We start from the raw sequence: 21,859 nt of genomic DNA on the forward strand, positions 1-21,859 counted from the left end.
CACCTTTGAGGTAATATGTCCAGTAGTTGGGTGGATATACAGCTCCCGCTGTTTTGGATCCGGTTTGGAGGGTGGAGCATCGAAATGTTGTTCTTTGGATGGAATCGGCACATCCGTTTGTTTGGGTGCCGGGGGTTTGGATGTTGAGGATTTTGGATCCGAATATGTTTTTGGCATTGAAGGGGGTGAGGTGGAGCCTGTCTCTGACTTCGACCCTGAAGGTTTTGGCTTGGAGCCCATTTTTGAACAACTGTTTGGAGCCAGAAGGCTTTTTGGTATGTTTTGGTGCCGGGCCAGAGGGCGGGGCATCCGAAACATGTTCTCAGTGCTGACCGTGGCCCGGAGGCGGGGTTGGACTGGAGCCTTCTTCTTGGGCTGAGGTGGACTTTGGGGAAAAAGAGGATTTGTACTTACAGTACACTGCCCTTGCTGGATGTCTTCGTCCCCCATGGAGCCATACTTGGAGATGGAGATCAGGTCTTGTTCCTCCTCGCCTCCCATGGTGTCTCCAGCCTCTTGTTCTGTATCTTCTCGAAAAGGTCCGGTGCGGAACTTGTGTGTTGGCTCCGCATGTCACGATGTCGAGCCGATGGTTGTGAAACGTTTTCTTGGATGGCAAAGCCTTACACACGTTGCAGTCCTGTTCGCTGTGCTCCGGAGACAAGCATAGAGTGCACAGTTCATCTGAGTCGGTGCGTGGAAACTTCGCGTGGCACCCAGGGCAGAATTTAAATGGAGCCCGTGCCGTCTACTGCGAGGTGGACTGACGGGGGTAGGCCCTACGGCCTTCCACGAGCTACCCGATCGAAAGAGGGTTTTTTCAGTAAATAAGATACGCAGAGAATAAGATTATGTGATTGAAAACAATACCGTCGAGGGTGAGTGTCTTGCGCACTGAGGGAAAACAGAGAAATGGTGTCGAACCGGAGCGCAGCAATTCAAGTCCGAACCCGATGGCGGAAGAAACCAATCTAACAATGGAGTCGATGCCCATGCGCCCTATCACCGACAGGAGGAGTCACCTACCTCGTGACTGGAAAGACTTCTTTGAAGAAAAACAACTTGAAAACATCCGGACCGAACACTAGATGGCAGGAGTATGCAAAGCATGTGATCTACAGCTCACTTGCCTCGAACCTGCATGTTATTCCCCACAAACTCGTAATAGGTATTATTATAAGTAACGTACTCCGTAGTATTGTTATGCGCTGAATAACGCCTAAACTTGTAATCAGGGCCTTAGACTCACCCAGCTACAGCAAAGGCATCAGGGAACCAAGATACGTCACTACTCTCCCAACAAAGACAAGAGACATTCAGAAATCAAGAAACTCCAGCACTCTTCCAGCTACGTCAAAGGGCGTCAGGAAACCAACATGACTCTCCCAGCTACCTCAAAGGTCTCTACCCTTCCTGTTCAGTCAATAGCACACAACAGAGCAAGGCAAACGTTTACCAAACGTTCATACAAGTACTTGTGGAAAAGTAGACAAGGGTGCATATTATCAAGACAGGCGATAACATTATCGCCGTTTTAACGGCAGTTTACGGCCGCTAAAACGGCGATAATGGGCTTGATAATATGTTCTATGGAATTCCAATCGAAGCCCATGTTAGATGTCTTCACATCTAACATGGGCTTCAATTGGAATTCCATAGAACATATTATCAAGCCCATTATCACTGTTTTAGTGGCAGTTTTCTGCCGCTAAAACGGCGATAATTTTATCGCCTGTCTTGATAATAGGCCCCAAAGTCCCTACAGCCCAGCAGGGCTCATGATACTCAACCCTGGCGTGGTAAAGTGAAGCGCTTCCTCGTTAGGACAAAGCCTTCAACTTCTTAACATCTGCCACAACCCTCACTCCACCTGACGGGACCAACAATGCCAGCAAGTACCTGCTCCCCGCAGGGCTGAGAGGGTCAGCATCAACAGCCTGGAGTGAAGGACAGCACGCCCAGCTATGCACGCGTGTTACACCCCTGAGAAAGCACAACACCAGCCAATGCTGAGACTAGTAACACCACCAGCCAATGCTGAGGCTAATAACACCACCAGCGGCTACATGCTTATCACAAAAGGACAACCACCAGCCCTTACACACCCATGCAACATGACACAACCCTGAACCTTCCCACCTGCTGCATGAGCGCTGAAAAACCTAACCCCAGCTACGAAGCCCCCAGTGTCACTCAAGGGACGAGACCTCCTCCAGCTGTTGGGTCCGAGTCGTGATCCACCTATCGCATGTCCACACCATCTCCTTGAACACTGCCCTGCCCACCTATCACTAGTGTTATCACCATTCTGCCACGCATTCAACAGTAGGGGTGGCGCTTACCTGACAGTCAGCCATCGTGATGTGCCCGGCGATGGTCTTCGCGTCCATCTCTGCCAAGAGTTCCTTCACCTTCTTGAGGACGGCCATCTCCAGGGGTTTGTTCTCCAGTGGGATCAGCAGTGACCTGAACTGGGAGGGTGTGAATGTGGACTGGCTCTCCACCGTTGGAGTTACGAAGCCAGCCCCATCGCGCCCATCCTTGGACCAGGATCCGTTCTCCGCTGCCTGGCTCCCGCCCGCTCGACCATCGTCCGCCCTTGGTCTATCCAAGGAGCCCTTGGGTGGACCCGGCCTCACGGGGGAGTCGTGAGTGGGACGGTCCCTGTCAGCTGGAGAGCCGGCTCTGGCATGGCAGTAATGCCCACTGTCCGAAGGGGGATAGCTGGGCACTGGAGACGAAGCATGCACGTACCCCTGGCAGGGCACCGAGTGGGCACAGATGGGCTTGTTGTTGTTCTCCGGGCAGAGCTGAGGTTCACTCGATCTTCTCAGGACGGGCGAGGCTGGTGTCTGGGCACTGACTTGAGGTTTTAACCGGGTCACTGCGGTAGAAAGAGGACAGGCAAGAGTGAGTCCAGCTGCAGCCTTGAGCACACCTGTTCGCAGAGCTACAAACACTTGCGTCACTTCACACCTTCGGTACTAGTAAAGGCGAGAGCGCGAGAGCGCTGACCCGGGGGTCTTGGGGCTCGTGGGGTCTCTATAGAAAAGCGACTGTCGAAATAAGAAGGAAGTAAAGTTCCCGTGGTGCGAGCAGCGAAGTGTTGAATCCATCCCACAAAGAGGTCTGTGTGTGAGAACAGGACCCCCCACCGCTTATTGTAATTTAAACAAGCATTGGCAAAGCCAATAGGTCTTAACTTTGTGAGAGCTACTAACTTTGCCAATGTCTTTTAGCCATGCTGTACACAGCGTACCTGCTGTTCAGCATGACTCGACGTTAGTGCTGTGGCGTAGAGTAGAGCAGAGTGGTCTATAGGAGAGTCCCGCAGAGGAGAGTGGAGTAAAATGGTGTAAAGTGGAGTGGTGTGGAGTGGCGTAGAGGAGAATGGAGTACAGTGGCATAGAGTAGAGTGGGGTTGGACTGGCATAGACTATGGTGGTATAGAGGGGTGCAGTGAAGTAGAGCGCCTTTTAATGGAGTGGAAAAGAGTGGCATAGAGTAGAGTGCTACAGAGTGGTCTGGTGTGGAGTGGAGTGGTGTAGAGTAGAGTAGAGTGGTCTGGTGTGGAGTGGAGTGGAGTGGTGTAGAGTAGAGTGGCCTGGTGTGGAGTGGAGTGGTGTAGAGTAGAGTGGTCTGGTGTGGAGTGGAGTGGTGTAGAGTAGAGTAGAGTGGTCTGGTGTGGAGTGGAGTGGTGTAGAGTAGAGTGACCTGGTGTGGAGTGGAGTGGTGTAGAGTAGAGTGGCCTGGTGTGGAGTGGAGTGGTGTAGAGTAGAGTGGTGTGGTGTGGAGTGGAGTGGCGTAGAGTAGAGTGGTCTGGTGTGGAGTGGAGTGGTGTAGAGTAGAGTAGAGTGGTCTGGTGTGGAGTGGAATGGAGTGGTGTAGAGTAGAGTGGCCTGGTGTGGTGTGGAGTGGAGTGGTGTAGAGTAGAGTGACCTGGTGTGGAGTGGAGTGGTGTAGAGTAGAGTGGCCTGGTGTGGTGTGGAGTGGAGTGGTGTAGAGTAGAGTGGTCTGGTGTGGAGTGGAGTGGTGTAGAGTAGAGTGGTGTGGTGTGGAGTGGAGTGGCGTAGAGTAGAGTGGTCTGGTGTGGAGTGGAGTGGTGTAGAGTAGAGTAGAGTGGTCTGGTGTGGAGTGGAATGGAGTGGTGTAGAGTAGAGTGGTCTGGTGTGGAGTGGAGTGGTGTAGAGTAGAGTGGTCTGGTGTGGAGTAGAGTGGTGTAGAGTAGAGTGGTCTGGTGTGGAGTAGAGTGGTGTAGAGTAGAGTGGTCTGGTGTGGAGTGAAGTGGAGTAGAGTGGTGTAGAGTAGAGTGGTCTGGTGTGGAGTGGAGTGGTGTAGAGTAGAGTGGTCTGGTGTGGAGTGGAGTGGTGTAGAGTAGAGTGGCCTGGTGTGGAGTGGAGTTGTGTAGAGTAGAGTGGTCTGGTGTGGAGTGGAGTGGTGTAGAGTAGAGTGGTCTGGTGTGGAGTGGAGTGGTGTGGAGTAGAGTGGTCTGGTGTGGAGTGGAGTGGTGTAGAGTAGAGTGGAGTGGCATAGATTAGAGTGGTCTGGTGTGGAGTGGAGTGGAGTGGTGTAGAGTAGAGTGGTCTGGTGTGGAGTGGTGTAGAGTAGAGTAGAGTGGTCTGGTGTGGAGTGGAGTGGCATAGAATAGAGTGGCCTGGTGTGGAGTGGAGTGGTGTAGAGGAGAGTGGTCTGGTGTGGAGTGGAGTGGTGTAGAGTAGAGTGGTCTGGTGTGGAGTGGAGTGGTGTAGAGGAGAGTGGTCTGGTGTGGAGTGGAGTGGTGTAGAGTAGAGTGGTCTGGTGTGGAGTGGAGTGGTGTAGAGTAGAGTGGTCTGGTGTGGAGTGCAGTGGTGTAGAGTAGAGTGGAGTGGTGTAGAGTAGAGTGGTCTGGTGTGGAGTGGAGTGGTGTAGAGGAGAGTGGTCTGGTGTGGAGTGGAGTGGTGTAGAGTAGAGTGGTCTGGTGTGGAGTGGAGTTGTGTAGAATAGAGTGGTCTGGTGTGGAGTGGAGTGGTGTAGAGGAGAGTGGTCTGGTGTGGAGTGGAGTGGTGTAGAATAGAGTGGCCTGGTGTGGAGTAGAGTGGTGTAGAGTAGAGTGGTCTGGTGTGGAGTGGAGTTGTGTAGAATAGAGTGGTCTGGTGTGGAGTGGAGTGGTGTAGAGTAGAGTGGTCTGGTGTGGAGTGGTGTAGAGTAGAGTAGAGTGGTCTGGTGTGGAGTGGAGTGGTGTAGAGTAGAGTGGTCTGGTGTGGAGTGGAGTGGTGTAGAGTAGAGTGGTCTGGTGTGGAGTGGAGTTGTGTAGAGTAGAGTGGCCTGGTGTTGGGTGGAGTGGTGTAGAGTAGAGTGGTGTGGTGTGGAGTGGAGTGGTGTAGAGTAGAGTGGTCTGGTGTGGAGTGGAGTTGTGTAGAGTAGAGTGGTCTGGTGTTGGGTGGAGTGGTGTAGAGTAGAGTGGTGTGGTGTGGAGTGGAGTGGTGTAGAGTAGAGTGGTCTGGTGTGGAGTGGAGTGGTGTAGAGTAGAGTAGAGTGGTCTGGTGTGGAGTGGAGTGGTGTAGAGTAGAGTGGTCTGGTGTGGAGTGGAGTGGTGTAGAGTAGAGTGGTCTGGTGTGGAGTGGAGTTGTGTAGAGTAGAGTGGTCTGGTGTTGGGTGGAGTGGTGTAGAGTAGAGTGGTGTGGTGTGGAGTGGAGTGGTGTAGAGTAGAGTGGTCTGGTGTGGAGTAGAGTGGTGTAGAGTAGAGTGGTCTGGTGTGGAGTGGAGTGGTGTAGAGTAGAGTGGTCTGGTGTGGAGTGGAGTGGAGTGGTGTAGAGTAGAGTGGCTTGGTGTGGAGTGGAGTGGTGTAGAGTAGAGTGGTCTGGTGTGGTGTGGAGTGGAGTGGTGTAGAGTAGAGTGGCCTGGTGTGGTGTGAAGTGGAGTTGTGTAGAGTAGAGTGGCCTGGTGTGGAGTGGTGCAGAGTAGAGTGGCCTGGTGGGGAGTGGAGTGGTGTAGAGTAGAGTGGCCTGGTGTGGAGTGGAGTGGTGTAGAGTAGAGTGGTCTGGTGTGGAGTGGAGTGGAGTGGAGTGGTGTAGAGTAGAGTGGTCTGGTGTGGAGTGGAGTGGTGTAGAGTAGAGTGGTCTGGTGTGGAGTGGAGTGGTGTAGAGTAGAGTGGTCTGGTGTGGAGTGGGGTGGTGTAGAGTAGAGTGGTCTGGTGTGGAGTCGAGTGGTGTAGAGTAGAGTGGTCTGGTGTGGAGTGGAGTGGTGTAGAGTAGAGTGGTCTGGTGTGGAGTGGTGTAGAGTAGAGTAGAGTGGTCTGGTGTGGAGTGGAGTGGAGTGGTGTAGAGTAGAGTGGCCTGGTGTGGAGTGGAGTGGTGTAGAGTAGAGTGGTCTGGCGTGGAGTGGAGTAGAATAGAATGGACTGGCATTAAGTGTGCATAGAGTTGATTGGCATAGAATAGTACTATTGTGGATGTAAGTAACTAAAGCATCAATAGAGACGGCAGAGAGGGGAAAAAGCAACATAAATAAGAAGCAGGAACCTGTGTTAAAAGTAGAGACGCACATTGCATGTCCAGGAATAGTACAGAAGGGCTTATGAAATATAGTGTGTTGCAAAAAGAGGAGGAAGAAGACAGATGAGGAAGAACACACACTTGGTCCATGCTCCAGGGAGGAGATAACACAAGAAAGGAAGGGAAGACTATGGGAGCTAATCAATCGAAAAATTGCAAACGAGAGGGACAACAAAAACAACTAATGGTATGCTGTGGGCGGGGTGTAAGACCACTGAATGTTAAACAAGAAGTCTTGCAGCACAGGGCATGCGCTGTGTAGCCAAGACCTAAAAATGGCTAAAGCAGGACTCCACTAGGCGCTAAATATGCCCCACTAGGCACTTGATATGCCCCACTAGGAGCTAGATATGCTCCACTAGGCGCTAGATATGCCCCACTAGGCGCTTGATATGCCCCACTAGGCGCTTGATATGCCCCACTAGGCGCTTGATATGCCCCATTAGGTGCTAGATATGGTCCACCAGGAGCTAGATATGCTCCACTAGGCACTTGATATGCCCCACTAGGAGCTAGATATGCTCCACTAGGAGCTAGATATGCTCCACTGGGTGCTAGATATGCTCCACTAGGTTCTAGATATGCTACACTAGGTGCTAGATATGCTCCACTAGGTGCTAGACATGCCCCACTAGGTGCTTGATATGCCCCACTAGGAGCTAGATATGCTCCACTAGGAGCTAGATATCCTCCACTGGGTGCTAGATATGCTCCACTAGGTGCTAGATATGCTACACTAGGTGCTAGATATGCTCCACTAGGTGCTGGACATGCCCCACTAGGCGCTTGATATGCCCCACTAGGAGCTAGATATGCTCCACTAGGCGCTAGATATACCCCACTAGGTGCTGGATATGCTCCACTAGGCGGTAGATATGCCCCACTAGGCGCTTGATATGCCCCACTAGGAGCTAGATATGCTCCACTAGGCGCTAGATATGCCCCACTAGGCGCTTGATATGCCCCACTAGGCGATTGATATGCCCCACTAGGTGCTAGATATGGTCCACTAGGAGCTAGATATGCTCCACTAGGCACTTGATATGCCCCACTAGGAGCTAGATATGCTCCACTAGGAGCTAGGTATGCTCCACTGGGTGCTAGATATGCTCCACTAGGTGCTGGATATGCTACACTAGGTGCTAGATATGCTCCACTAGGTGCTAGACATGCCCCACTAGGTGCTAGATATGCTCCACTAGGTGCTAGACATGCCCCACTAGGCGCTTGATATGCCCCACTAGGAGCTAGATATGCTCCACTAGGAGCTAGATATGCTCCACTGGGTGCTAGATATGCTCCACTAGGTGCTAGATATGCTACACTAGGTGCTAGATATGCTCCACTAGGTGCTAGACATGCCCCACTAGGCGCTTGATATGCCCCACTAGGAGCTGGATATGCTCCACTAGGTGCTAGACATGCCCCACTAGGCGCTTGATATGCCCCACTAGGAGCTAGATATGCTCCACTAGGCGCTAGATATACCCCACTAGGTGCTAGATATGCCCCACTAGGCGCTAGATATGCCCCACTAGGCGCTTGATATGCCCCACTAGGAGATAGGTATGCTCCACTAGGCGCTAGATATGCCCCACTAGGCGCTTGATATGCCCCACTAGGCGCTTGATATGCCCCACTAGGTGCTAGATATGGTCCACTAGGAGCTAGATATGCTCCACTACGCACTTGATATGCCCCACTACGAGCTAGATATGCTCCACTAGGAGCTAGATATGCTCCACTGGGTGCTAGATATGCTCCACTAGGTGCTAGATATGCTACACTAGGTGCTAGATATGCTCCACTAGGTGCTAGACATGCCCCACTAGGCGCTTGATATGCCCCACTAGGAGCTAGATATGCTCCACTAGGCGCTAGATATGCCCCACTAGGCGCTTGATATGCCCCACTAGGAGCTAGATATGCTCCACTAGGAGCTAGATATGCTCCACTGGGTGCTAGATATGCTCCACTAGGTGCTAGATATGCTACACTAGGTGCTAGATATGCTCCACTAGGTGCTAGACATGCCCCACTAGGCGCTTGATATGCCCCACTAGGAGCTAGATATGCTCCACTAGGCGCTAGATATACCCCACTAGGTGCTAGATATGCTCCACTAGGCGCTAGATATGCCCCACTAGGAGCTTGATATGCCCCACTAGGAGCTAGATATGCCCCACTAGGTGCTAGATATGGCCCACTAGGAGCTAGATATGCCCCACTAGGCGCTAGATATGCTCCACTAGGCGCTAGATATGCCCCACTAGGTGCTTGATATGCCCCACTAGGAGCTAGATATGCTCCACTAGGCGCTAGATATGGACCACTAGGTGCTAGATATGCTCCACTAGGTGCTGGATATGCCCCACTAGGCGCTTGATATGCCCCACTAGGAGCTAGATATGCTCCACTAGGCGCTAGATATGGTCCACTAGGTGTTAAATATGCTCGTCTAGGCGCTTGATATGCCCCACTAGGTGCTAGCTATGCTCCACTAGGTGCTAGATATGGTCCACTAGGTGCTATATATGCTCCACTAGGCGCTAGATATGCTCCACTAGGCACTAGATATGCTCCACTATGCGCTAGATATGCTCCACTAGATGCTAGATATGCTCCACTAGGTGCTAGATATGCTCCACTAGGTGCTAGATATGGTCCACTAGGGGCTAGATATGCTCCACTAGGCGCTAGATATATGCTCCACTAGGTGCTAGATATGCTCCACTAGGCGTTAGATATGCCCCACTAGGCGCTTGATATGCCCCACTAGGAGCTAGATATGCTCCACTAGGCGCTAGATATGCCTCACTAGGCGCTTGATATGCCCCACTAGGAGCTAGATATGCTCCACTAGGCGCTACATATGCTCCACTAGGTGCTAGATATGCTACACTAGGTGCTTGATATGCTCCACTAGGTGCTAGATATGCCCCACTAGGCGCTTGATATGCCCCACTAGGAGCTAGATATGCTCCACTAGGCGCTAGATATGCCCCACTAGGTGCTAGATATGCTCCACTAGGCGCTAGATATGCCCCACTAGGCACTTGATATGCCCCACTAGGAGCTAGATATGCCCCACTAGGTGCTAGATATGGTCCACTAGGAGCTAGGTATGCCCCACTAGGTGCAAGATATGCTCCACTAGGCGCTAGATATGCCCCACTAGGTGCTTGATATGCCCCACTAGGAGCTAGATATGCTCCACTAGGCGCTAGATATGGTCCACTAGGTGCTAGATATGCTCCACTAGGTGCTAGATATGCCCCACTAGGCGCTTGATATGCCCCACTAGGAGCTAGATATGCTCCACTAGGCGCTAGATATGGTCCACTAGGTGTTAAATATGCTCCACTAGGCGCTTGATATGCCCCACTAGGTGCTAGCTATGCTCCACTAGGTGCTAGATATGGTCCACTAGGTGCTAGATATGCTCCACTAGGCGCTAGATATGCTCCACTATGCACTAGATAGGCTCCACTAGGTGCTAGATATGCTCCACTAGGTGCTAGATATGCTCCACTAGGTGCTAGATATGGTCCACTAGGTGCTAGATATGCTACACTAGGTGCTAGATATATGCTCCACTAGGTGCTAGATATGCTCCACTAGGTGCTAGATATGCTCCACTAGGTGCTAGATATGGTCAACTAGGTGCTAGATATGCTCCACTAGGCGCTAGATATGCTCCACTAGACACTAGATATGCTCCACTAGGCGCCATGTATGCTCCACTAGGTGCTAGATATGGTCCACTAGGTGCTAGATATGCTCCACTAGGCGCTAGATATACCCCACTAGGTGCTAGATATGACCCACTAGGCGCTAGATATGCCCCACTAGGCGCTAGATATGGTCCACTAGGTGTTAAATATGCTCCACTAGGCGCTTGATATGCCCCACTAGGTGCTAGCTATGCTCCACTAGGTGCTAGATATGGTCCACTAGGTGCTAGATATGCTCCACTAGGCGCTAGATATGCTCCACTATGCACTAGATATGCTCCACTAGGTGCTAGATATGCTCCACTAGGTGCTAGATATGCTCCACTAGGTGCTAGATATGCTCCACTAGGTGCTAGATATGGTCCACTAGGTGCTAGATATGCTACACTAGGTGCTAGATATGGTCAACTAGGTGCTAGATATGCTCTACTAGGCGCTAGACATGCCCCACTAGGTGCTTGATATGCCCCACTAGGAGCTAGATATGCTACACTAGGTGCTAGACATGCCCCACTAGGCGCTTGATATGCCCCACTAGGAGCTAGATATGCTCCACTAGGTGCTAGATATGCCCCACTAGGTGCTAGATATGCCCCACTAGGCGCTAGATATGCCCCACTAGGCGCTTGATATGCCCCACTAGGAGCTAGATATGCTCCACTAGGCGCTAGATATGCCCCACTAGGCGCTTGATATGCCCCACTAGGCGCTTGATATGCCCCACTAGGTGCTAGATATGGTCCACTAGGAGCTGAATATGCTCCACTAGGCACTTGATATGCCCCACTAGGAGCTAGATATGCTCCACTAGGAGCTAGATATGCTCCACTGGGTGCTAGATATGCTCCACTAGGTGCTAGATATGCTACACTAGGTGCTAGATATGCTCCACTAGGTGCTAGACATGCCCCACTAGGCGCTTGATATGCCCCACTAGGAGCTAGATATGCTCCACTAGGCGCTAGATATGCCCCACTAGGCGCTTGATATGCCCCACTAGGAGCTAGATATGCTCCACTAGGAGCTAGATATGCTCCACTGGGTGCTAGATATGCTCCACTAGGTGCTAGATATGCTACACTAGGTGCTAGATATGCTCCACTAGGTGCTAGACATGCCCCACTAGGCGCTTGATATGCCCCACTAGGAGCTAGATATGCTCCACTAGGTGCTAGATATACCCCACTAGGTGCTAGATATGCTCCACTAGGCGCTAGATATGCCCCACTAGGAGCTTGATATGCCCCACTAGGAGCTAGATATGCCCCACTAGGTGCTAGATATGGCCCACTAGGAGCTAGATATGCCCCACTAGGCGCTAGATATGCTCCACTAGGCGCTAGATATGCCCCACTAGGTGCTTGATATGCCCCACTAGGAGCTAGATATGCTCCACTAGGCGCTAGATATGGTCCACTAGGTGCTAGATATGCTCCACTAGGTGCTGGATCTGCCCCACTAGGCGCTTGATATGCCCCACTAGGAGCTAGATATACTCCACTAGGCGCTAGATATGGTCCACTAGGTGTTAAATATGCTCGTCTAGGCGCTTGATATGCCCCACTAGGTGCTAGCTATGCTCCACTAGGTGCTAGATATGGTCCACTAGGCGCTAGATATGCTCCACTAGGCACTAGATATGCCCCACTATGCGCTAGATATGCTCCACTAGATGCTAGATATGCTCCACTAGGTGCTAGATATGCTCCACTAGGTGCTAGATATGCTCCACTAGGTGCTAGATATGGTCCACTAGGTGCTAGATATGCTCCACTAGGCGCTAGATATATGCTCCACTAGGTGCTAGATATGCTCCACTAGGCGCTAGATATGCCCCACTAGGCGCTTGATATGCCCCACTAGGAGCTAGATATGCTCCACTAGGCGCTAGATATGCCTCACTAGGCGCTTGATATGCCCCACTAGGAGCTAGATATGCTCCACTAGGCGCTGGATATGCTCCCCTAGGTGCTAGATATGCTACACTAGGTGCTTGATATGCTCCACTAGGTGCTAGATATGCCCCACTAGGCGCTTGATATGCCCCACTAGGAGCTAGATATGCTCCACTAGGCGCTAGATATGCCCCACTAGGTGCTAGATATGCTCCACTAGGCGCTAGATATGCCCTACTAGGCGCTTGATATGCCCCACTAGGAGCTAGATATGCCCCACTAGGTGCTAGATATGGTCCACTAGGAGCTGGGTATGCCCCACTAGGTGCTAGATATGCTCCACTAGGCGCTAGATATGCCCCACTAGGTGCTTGATATGCCCCACTAGGAGCTAGAAATGCTCCACTAGGCGCTAGATATGGTCCACTAGGTGCTAGATATGCTCCACTAGGTGCTAGATATGCCCCACTAGGCGCTTGATATGCCCCACTAGGAGCTAGATATGCTCCACTAGGCGCTAGATATGGTCCACTAGGTGTTAAATATGCTCCACTAGGCGCTTGATATGCCCCACTAGGTGCTAGCTATGCTCCACTAGGTGCTAGATATGGTCCACTAGGTGCTAGATATGCTCCACTAGGCGCTAGATATGCTCCACTATGCACTAGATATGCTCCACTAGGTGCTAGATATGCTCCACTAGGTGCTAGATATGCTCCACTAGGTGCTAGATATGGTCCACTAGGTGCTAGATATGCTACACTAGGCGCTAGATATATGCTCCACTAGGTGCTAGATATGCTCCACTAGGTGCTAGATATGCTCCACTAGGTGCTAGATATGGTCAACTAGGTGCTAGATATGCTCCACTAGGCGCTAGATATGCTCCACTAGACGCTAGATATGCTCCACTAGGCGCCAGGTATGCTCCACTAGGCGCTAGATATGCTCCACTAGGCGCTAGATATGCCCCACTAGGCGCTAGATATGCCCCACTAGGCGCTAGCTATGCTCCACTAGGTGCTAGATATGCCCCACTAGGCGCTAGATATGCTCTACTAGGCGCTAGATATGCTCTACTAGGCACTAAATATGCCACACTAGGCGCTGGATATGCTCCACTAGGCGCTAGATATGCTCCACTAGGCGCCATGTATGCTCCACTAGGCGCTAGATATATGCCCCACTAGGCGCTAGATATGCTCCACTAGGTGCTAGATATGCCCCACTAGGAGCTAGATATGCTCTACTAGGCGCTAAATATGCCACACTAGGCGCTAGATATGCTCCACTAGGCGCTAAATATGCCACACTAGGCGCTAGATATGCTCCACTAGGCGCTAGATATGCTCCACTAGGCGCTAGATATGCTCCACTAGGCGCTAGATATGCCCCACTAGGTGCTAGATATGCCCCACTAGGTGCTAGATATGCTCCACTAGGTGGTAGATATGCTCCACTAGGTGCTAGATATGCCCCACTAGGCGCTAGATATGCTCTACTCGGCGCTAGATATGCCCCACTAGGCGCTAGATATGCTCCACTAGGTGCTAGATATGCCCCACTAGGCGCTAGATATGCTCTACTAGGCGCTAAATATGCCACACTAGGCGCTAGATATGCTCCACTAGGTGCTAGATATGCTCCACTAGGCGCTAGATATGCCCCGAATAGGTGCTGGATATGCCCCACTAGGTGCTAGATATGCCCCACTAGGCGCTAGATATATGCCCCACTAGGCGCTAGATATGCTCCACTAGGCGCTAGATATGCTCCACTAGGTGCTAGATATGCCCCACTAGGAGCTAGATATGCCCCACTAGGAGCTAGATATGCCCCACTAGGCGCTAGATATGCTCCACTAGGCGCTGGATATGCCCCACTAGGTGCTAGATATGCCCCACTAGGCGCTAGATATATGCCCCACTAGGCACTAGATATGCTCCACTAGGCCCTAGATATGCCCCACTAGTCGCTAGATATGCCCCACTAGTCGCTAGATATGCCCCACTAGGCGCTAGATATGCTCCACTAGGCGCTAGATATGCCCCACTAGGCGCTAGATATGCTCGACTAGGTGCATCCATGCTACAGAGAAGCCTCCTCCAGGCCTCTGTGACTAAAAGGAGGTTCAGGAGAGCGCAGAGGCAGCACCTCGGGGGGGGGGTACCCCATGCCCCACACGTACTGAGGGTGGGTGACACCTGGAGCCCGGGACCAGGGTTCACCTGACGTCCTGGCAGCTGAGCTATGAGGCGTCAGACATCTGAAGGGTGTCCTGTCAGTAGCTCCAGGGCAGACACTCACCTGTGCTGTAGGCGGGGGATGCGGGGGTCTCGGAGATGGGGGACATGGGGGTCTGCAGCCCCTGGATCTGGTCTGCACTCACTGCACAGTTCCGGATGGCGTCCCGGTGATGAGCAGAGGAAGCACTGAGAAAAAAGAAACCTTGGGGTTAGAAACTCAGAGCTGGGCCCCCAGCAGAGAGAGAGCCTGGCAATGCATCCCAGGGCCCCCCCACACCGACACCCTGAGACTGGGGGGGCATGAGCCCTGAGACTGGGGGGCCATGAACCCTGAGACTGGGGGGGTATGAGCCCTGAGACTGGGGGGGTATGAGCCCTGAGACTGAGAGGGGGGCAATGCATCCCAGGGCCCCCCCACACCGACACCCTGAGACTGGGGGGCATGAGCCCTGAGACTGGGAGGGGCATGAGCCCTGAGACTGAGGGGGGGCATGAGCCCTGAGACTGGGGGGGGTATGAGTCCTGAGACTTGGGGGGTATGAGCCCTGAGACTGGGGGGGGCATGAGCCCTGAGACTGGGGGGTGCTATGAGCCCTGAAAGATGGCCTGAGATCGCCTCACCTTCGATGCTTCGCCCAGACAGATGTTCTGAGATCCCAACACCTAAGATACCTCACTCGGAGAGACGGCCTGAGATCTCCTCATCTAAGATGTTTCGCCCAGAGAGACGATCACATAACATGCTTCACCCAGAGAGTTGGCCTGAGATCGTCTCACCTACAATGTTTCTCCCAGAGATGGCCTGAGATCACCTCACCTTCGATGCTTCGACCAGAGATTACCTGAGATCACCTCACCTTCGATGCTTCGCCCAGAGAAAAGGCCTGGGAGCGCCTAAATTAAGATGCTTTGCCCAGAGAAGGCCTGAGATCACCTCACCTTCGATGCTACGCCCAGACAGATGGCCTGAGATCCCCTCACCTAAGATGCTTCACTCAGAGAGACGGCATGATATCTCCTCACCTATGATGCTTTGCCCGGAGACGGCCTGAGATCGCTTCACCTAAGATGCTTCACGCAGAGAGACGGCATGATATCACCTCACCTTCGATGCTTCACCCAGACAGATGGCCTGAGATCCCCTCACCTAAGATGCTTCGCCCAGAGAAACGGCCTGAGATCGCTTCACCTAAGATGCTTCGTCCATAGAGATGGCCTGAGATCTCCTCATCTAAGATGTTTCGCCCAGAGAGACAGCCTGAGATCGCCTCCGCTAAGATGCTTTAATCAGAGAGACGGCTCATCTAAGATGCTTTGTCCAGAGAGACGATCACATAACATGCTTCACCCAGAGAGTTGGCCTGAGATCGTCTCACCTACGATGTTTCTCCTAGCCAGATAACCTGAGATCACCTCACCTATGATGCTTTGCACAGAGATGGCCTGAGATGGCCTCACCTAAGATGCTTCACCCAGAGACGGCCTGAGATCGCTTCACCTAAGATGCTTCGCCCAGAGAGACGGTCTGAGATCGCTTCACCTAAGATGCTTCGCCCAGAGAGACGGCCTGAGATCGCTTCACCTAAGATGCTTCGCCCAGAGAGACGGCCTGAGATTGCCTCACCTAAGATGCTTCGCCCAGAGAGACGGCCTGAGATCGCCTCACCTAAGATGCTTCGCCCAGAAAGACGGCCTGAGATCGCTTCACCTAAGATGCTTCGCCCAGATAGACGGCCTGAGATCGCTTCACCTAAGATGCTTCGCCCAGATAGACGGCCTGAGATCGCCTCACCTAAGATGCTTCGCCCAGAGAGAGAGCCTGATATTGGCTCACCTAAGACGCTTCACCCAGAGAGACGGCCTGAGATCGCTTCACCTAAGACGCGTTGCCCAGAGAGATGGCCTGAGATCACTTCACCTAAAATGCTTCGCCCAGAGAGACAGCCTGAGATCGCATCACCTAAGATGCTTCGCCCAGAGAGAGACGGCCTGAGATCACTTCACCTAAGATGCTTCGCCCAGAGAGAGACGGCCTGAGATGGCCTCACCTAAGATGCTTCGCCCATAGAGAGAGAGCTGATATTGCCTCACCTAAGACACTTCGCCCAGAGAGAGACAGCCTGAGATCGCTTCTCCTAAGACGATTCGCCCAGAGAAAGACGGCCTGAGATCGCTTCACCTAAGACGATTCGCCCAGAGAGAGACAGCCTGAGATCGCTTCATTTAAGACGCTTCGCCCAGAGAGAGACGGCCTGAGATCGCTTCACCTAAGATGCTTAGTCCAGAGAGAGACGGCCTGAGATCGCTTCACCTAAGACGATTCACCCAGAGAGAGGGCCTGAGATCTCCTCACCTAAGATGCTTCGCCCAGAGAGATGGCCTGAGATTGCTTCACCTAAGATGCTTCACCCAGAGAGACGGCCTGAGATCGCTTCACCTAAGATGCTTCACCCAGAGAGAGGGCCTGAGATTGCCTCACCTAAGATGCTTCGCCCAGAGAGATGGCCTGAGATTGCTTCACCTAATACGCTTCGCCCATAGAGAGACGGCCTGAGATTGCTTCACCTAAGACGCTTCGCCCATAGAGAGACGGCCTGAGATCGCTTCACCTAAGATGCTTCGCCCAGAGAGATGGCCTGAGATCGCCTCACCTAAGACGCTTCGCCCAGAGAGATGGCCTGAGATCGCCTCACCTAAGATGCTTCGCCCAGAGAGACGGCCTGAGATTGCCTCACCTACGATGCTTAGCCCAGAGAGATGGCCTGAGATCGCCTCACCTAAGATGCTTCGCCCAGAGAGACGGCCTGAGATGGCTTCACCTAAGATGCTTCGCCCAGAGAGACGGCCTGAGATCGCCTCACCTAAGATGCTTCGCCCAGAAAGACGGCCTGAGATCGCTTCACCTAAGATGCTTCGCCCAGAGAGACGGCCTGAGATGGCTTCACCTAAGATGCTTCGCCCAGAGAGACGGTCTGAGATGGCCTCACCTAAGATGCTTCGCCTAGAGAGAGACGGCCTGAGATCGCTTCACCTAAGATGCTTCGCCCAGAGAGACGGCCTGAGATGGCCTCACCTAAGACGCTTCGCCCAGAGAGAGACGGCCTGAGATCGCTTCACCTAAGATGCTTAGTCCAGAGAGAGACAGCCTGAGATCGCTTCACCTAAGACGATTCGCCCAGAGAGAGGGCCTGAGATCTCCTCACCTAAGATGCTTCGCCCAGAGAGACGGCCTGAGATCGCTTCACCTAAGGCGATTCGCCCAGAGAGAGACGGCCTGAGATCGCTTCACCTAAGATGCTTCACCCAGAGAGAGGGCCTGAGATCGCTTCACCTAAGACACTTCGCCCAGAGAGAGCCTGATATTGCCTCACCTAAGATGCTTAGCCCATAGAGAGACGGCCTGAGATCGCTTCACCTAAGATGCTTCGCCCAGAGAGATGGCCTGAGATCGCCTCACCTAAGACGCTTCGCCCAGAGAGATGGCCTGAGATCGCCTCACCTAAGATGCTTCGCCCAGAGAGACGGCCTGAGATCGCCTCACCTACGATGCTTAGCCCAGAGAGATGGCCTGAGATCGCCTCACCTAAGATGCTTCGCCCAGAGAGACGGCCTGAGATGGCTTCACCTAAGATGCTTCGCCCAGAGAGATGGCCTGAGATCGCCTGACCTAAGATGCTTCGCCCAGAAAGACGGCCTGAGATCGCTTCACCTAAGATGCTTCGCCCAGAGAGACGGCCTGAGATGGCCTCACCTAAGATGCTTCGCCCAGAGAGAGACGGCCTGAGATGGCTTCACCTAAGATGCTTCGCCCAGAGACAAAGTCTGAGATCCCCTCACCTAAGATGCTTCGCCCAGAGAGAGATGGCCTGAGATCGCTTCACCTAAGACGCTTCGCCCAGAGAGAGACGGCCTGAGATCGCTTCACCTAAGACGCTTCGCCCAGAGAGAGATGGCCTGAGATCGCTTCACCTAAGACACTTCGCCCAGAGAGAGGGCCTGAGATCGCTTCACCTAAGACGCTTCGCCCAGAGAGAGACAGCCTGAGATCTCTTCACCTAAGATGCTTCGCCCGGAGAGACGGCCTGAGATCGCTTCACCTAAGACACTTCGCCCAGAGAGAGGGCCTGAGATCGCTTCACCTAAGATGATTCGCCCAGAGAGAGACGGCCTGAGATCGCTTCACCTAAGATGCTTCGCCCAGACAGACGGCCTGAGATCGCTTCACCTAAGACGTTTTGCCCAGAGAGAGACGGCCTGAGATCGCTTCACCTAAGACGCTTCGCCCAGAGAGAGACGGCCTGAGATCGCTTCACCTAAGATGCTTCGCCCAGAGAGACGGCCTGAGATCGCTTCACCTAAGATGCTTCGCCCAGAGAGAGACGGCCTGAGATGGCCTCACCTAAGATGCTTCGCCCAGCTTCCCTGAGAGCTGGAAGCACGCCGAACTCAGCGCTCTCCTCAAGAAACCCACAGCAGACCCCACCGACCTCAAGAACTACCGTCCCATCTCGCTCCTCCCGTTCCCGGCCAAAGTCATCGAGAAGACCGTCAACAAACAGCTGGCCGCCTTCCTCGAGACGAATGGATCCCTCGACCCCTCACAGTCCGGCTTCCGAGCGAACCACAGCACCGAGACCGCCCTCATCGCCGCCACCGACGACCTTCGAACTCTGATGGACAACGGAGAAACAGCGGCCCTCATCCTCCTGGACCTCTCCGCGGCTTTCGACACTGTCTGCCACCGCACCCTAGTACAGCGCCTCAGCAACATCGGAATCCAGGAGAAGGCGCTGGAATGGATCACCTCCTTCCTCGACGGAAGAACACAAAGAGTCCGCCTACCACCGTACAAGTCAGAGGCCACCAAAGTCATCTGCGGCGTACCCCAAGGATCCTCGCTGAGCCCAACCCTCTTCAACGTATACATGAGCCCCCTCGCGGCCATCGCACGCCAACACAACCTGAACATCATCTCCTACGCCGACGACACCCAGCTGATCCTCTCCCTGACCAACGACCCCGCCACCGCCAGAGCCAACCTGCACGAAGGGATGAGAGACGTAGCCGAATGGATGACGACCAGCCGCCTGAAACTGAACTCAGACAAGACGGAGGTCCTCATCCTGGGCTCCACGCCCTCCGCCTGGGACGACTCCTGGTGGCCCCCCGCCCTGGGCACCGCACCCAAACCGACGGACCACGCACGCAACCTGGGCTTCATCCTGGACTCCTCCCTCTCCATGACCAGACAAGTCAACGCCGTCTCCTCGTCATGCTTCAACATCCTGCGCATGCTACGTAAGATCTTCCGGTGGATCCCCACCGAGACGAGGAAGACGGTCACCCAAGCCCTCGTCACCAGCCGACTGGACTACGGCAACGCCCTCTACGCCGGAACCACTGCCAAACTCCAGAAGAGACTCCAGCGGATCCAGAACGCCTCGGCGAGACTCATCCTCGACATCCCCCGACGCAGCCACATCTCCGGACACCTGAGAGATCTGCACTGGCTCCCGGTCAACAAGAGAATCACCTTCCGGCTCCTCACCCACGCGCACAAAGCCCTACACGACCAAGGCCCGAGCTACCTCAACAACCGGATCAACTTCTACACTCCCAAGCGCCTCCTCAGATCAACCAACCACGCCCTCGCCACCGTCCCCCGCATCCGAAGAGCGACAACAGGAGGAAGATCCTTCTCCCACCTGGCCGCCAAGACCTGGAACTCACTTCCGACCAATCTGCGCCTGACCCAAGACCACCTCTCCTTCAGGAAGAAGCTCAAGACCTGGCTGTTCGAGCAGTAGCGGCACCCCCCCCCTCCCAGCGCCTTGAGACCCTACGGGTGAGTAGTGCGCTATACAAATGACCTGATTGATTGATTGATTGATTGATTGAGAGACGGCCTGATATTGCCTCACCTAAGACACTTCCCCCAGAGAGAGACGGCCTGAGATCGCTTCACCTAAGATGCTTCGTCCAGAGAGACGGCCTGAGATCACTTCACCTAAGATGCTTCGTGCAGAGAGACGGCCTGAGATCGCTTCACCTAAGATGCTTCGTCCAGAAAGACGGCCTGAGATCGTTTCACTTAAGATGCTTCGACTAGAGAGACGGCCTGAGATGGCCTCACCTAAGACGCTTCACCCAGAGAGAAGGCCTGAGATCGCTTCACCTAAGACGCTTTGCCCAGAGAGACGGCCTGAGATTGCCTCACCTAAGATGCTTCGCCCAGAGAGAGACGGCCTGAGATGGCTTCACCTAAGATGCTTCGCCCAGAGACAAAGTCTGAGATCCCCTCACCTAAGATGCTTCGCCCAGAGAGAGATGGCCTGAGATCGCTTCACCTAAGACGCTTCGCCCAGAGAGAGACGGCCTGTGATCGCTTCACCTAAGACGATTCCCCAGAGAGAGGGCCTGAGATCTCTTCACCTAAGATGCTTCGCCCGGAGAGACGGCCTGAGATCGCTTCACCTAAGACACTTCGCCCAGAGAGAGGGCCTGAGATCGCTTCACCTAAGATGATTCGCCCAGAGAGAGGGCCTGAGATCGCTTCACCTAAGACGATTCGCCCAGAGAGAGACGGCCTGAGATCGCTTCACCTAAGACGCTTCGCCCAGAGAGAGACGGCCTGAGATCGCTTCACCTAAGATGCTTCGCCCAGAGAGACGGCCTGAGATTGCTTCACCTAAGATGCTTCGCCCAGAGAGAGACGGCCTGAGATGGCCTCACCTAAGATGCTTCGCCCAGAGAGACGGCCTGATATTGCCTCACCTAAGACACTTCCCCCAGAGAGAGACGGCCTGAGATCGCTTCACCTAAGACGCTTCGCCCAGAGAGAGGGCCTGAGATCGCTTCACCTAAGATGATTCGCCCAGAGAGAGGGCCTGAGATCGCTTCACCTAAGACGATTCGCCCAGAGAGAGACGGCCTGAGATCGCTTCACCTAAGACGCTTCGCCCAGAGAGAGACGGCCTGAGATCGCTTCACCTAAGATGCTTCGCCCAGAGAGACGGCCTGAGATTGCTTCACCTAAGATGCTTCGCCCAGAGAGAGACGGCCTGAGATGGCCTCACCTAAGATGCTTCGCCCAGAGAGACGGCCTGATATTGCCTCACCTAAGACACTTCCCCCAGAGAGAGACGGCCTGAGATCGCTTCACCTAAGACGCTTTGCCCAGAGAGACGGCCTGAGATGGCTTCACCTAAGATGCTTCGCCCAGAGAGACGGCCTGAGATCGCCTCACCTAAGATGCTTCGCCCAGAGAGACGGCCTGAGATCGCTTCACCTAAGATGCTTCGCCCAGAGAGATGGCCTGAGATCGCTTCACGTAAGACGCTTCGCCCAGAGAGAGCCTGATACTGCCTCACCTAAGATGCTTCGCCCAGAGAGATGGCCTGAGATGGCCTCACCTAAGATGCTTCGCCCAGAGAGAGACGGCCTGAGATTGC

At 53.6% G+C, this 21,859-nt stretch overlaps 1 protein-coding gene across 2 annotated transcripts in view; it reads right to left on the reverse strand.

The window, feature by feature from the left end:
- The window catches only part of SH2D3C (SH2 domain containing 3C), a 376,681-nt gene that overhangs the window by 41,991 nt on the left and 312,831 nt on the right, over nucleotides 1–21,859 (reverse strand). For both annotated transcript variants that reach the window (XM_078646656.1, XM_078646657.1), the window contains exons 5-6: nucleotides 14,470–14,594; nucleotides 2,343–2,884 (exon numbers count right to left, since the gene is read on the reverse strand). In XM_078646656.1, coding sequence (XP_078502782.1) covers nucleotides 2,343–2,884; nucleotides 14,470–14,594 — 667 coding nt within the window. The remainder of the gene's footprint in view (nucleotides 1–2,342; nucleotides 2,885–14,469; nucleotides 14,595–21,859) is intronic.

Source organism: Lissotriton helveticus, chromosome 5_2 (genome assembly GCF_964261635.1).
Source record: "Lissotriton helveticus chromosome 5_2, aLisHel1.1, whole genome shotgun sequence".
Taxonomy (NCBI): Eukaryota; Metazoa; Chordata; class Amphibia; order Caudata; family Salamandridae; genus Lissotriton; species Lissotriton helveticus.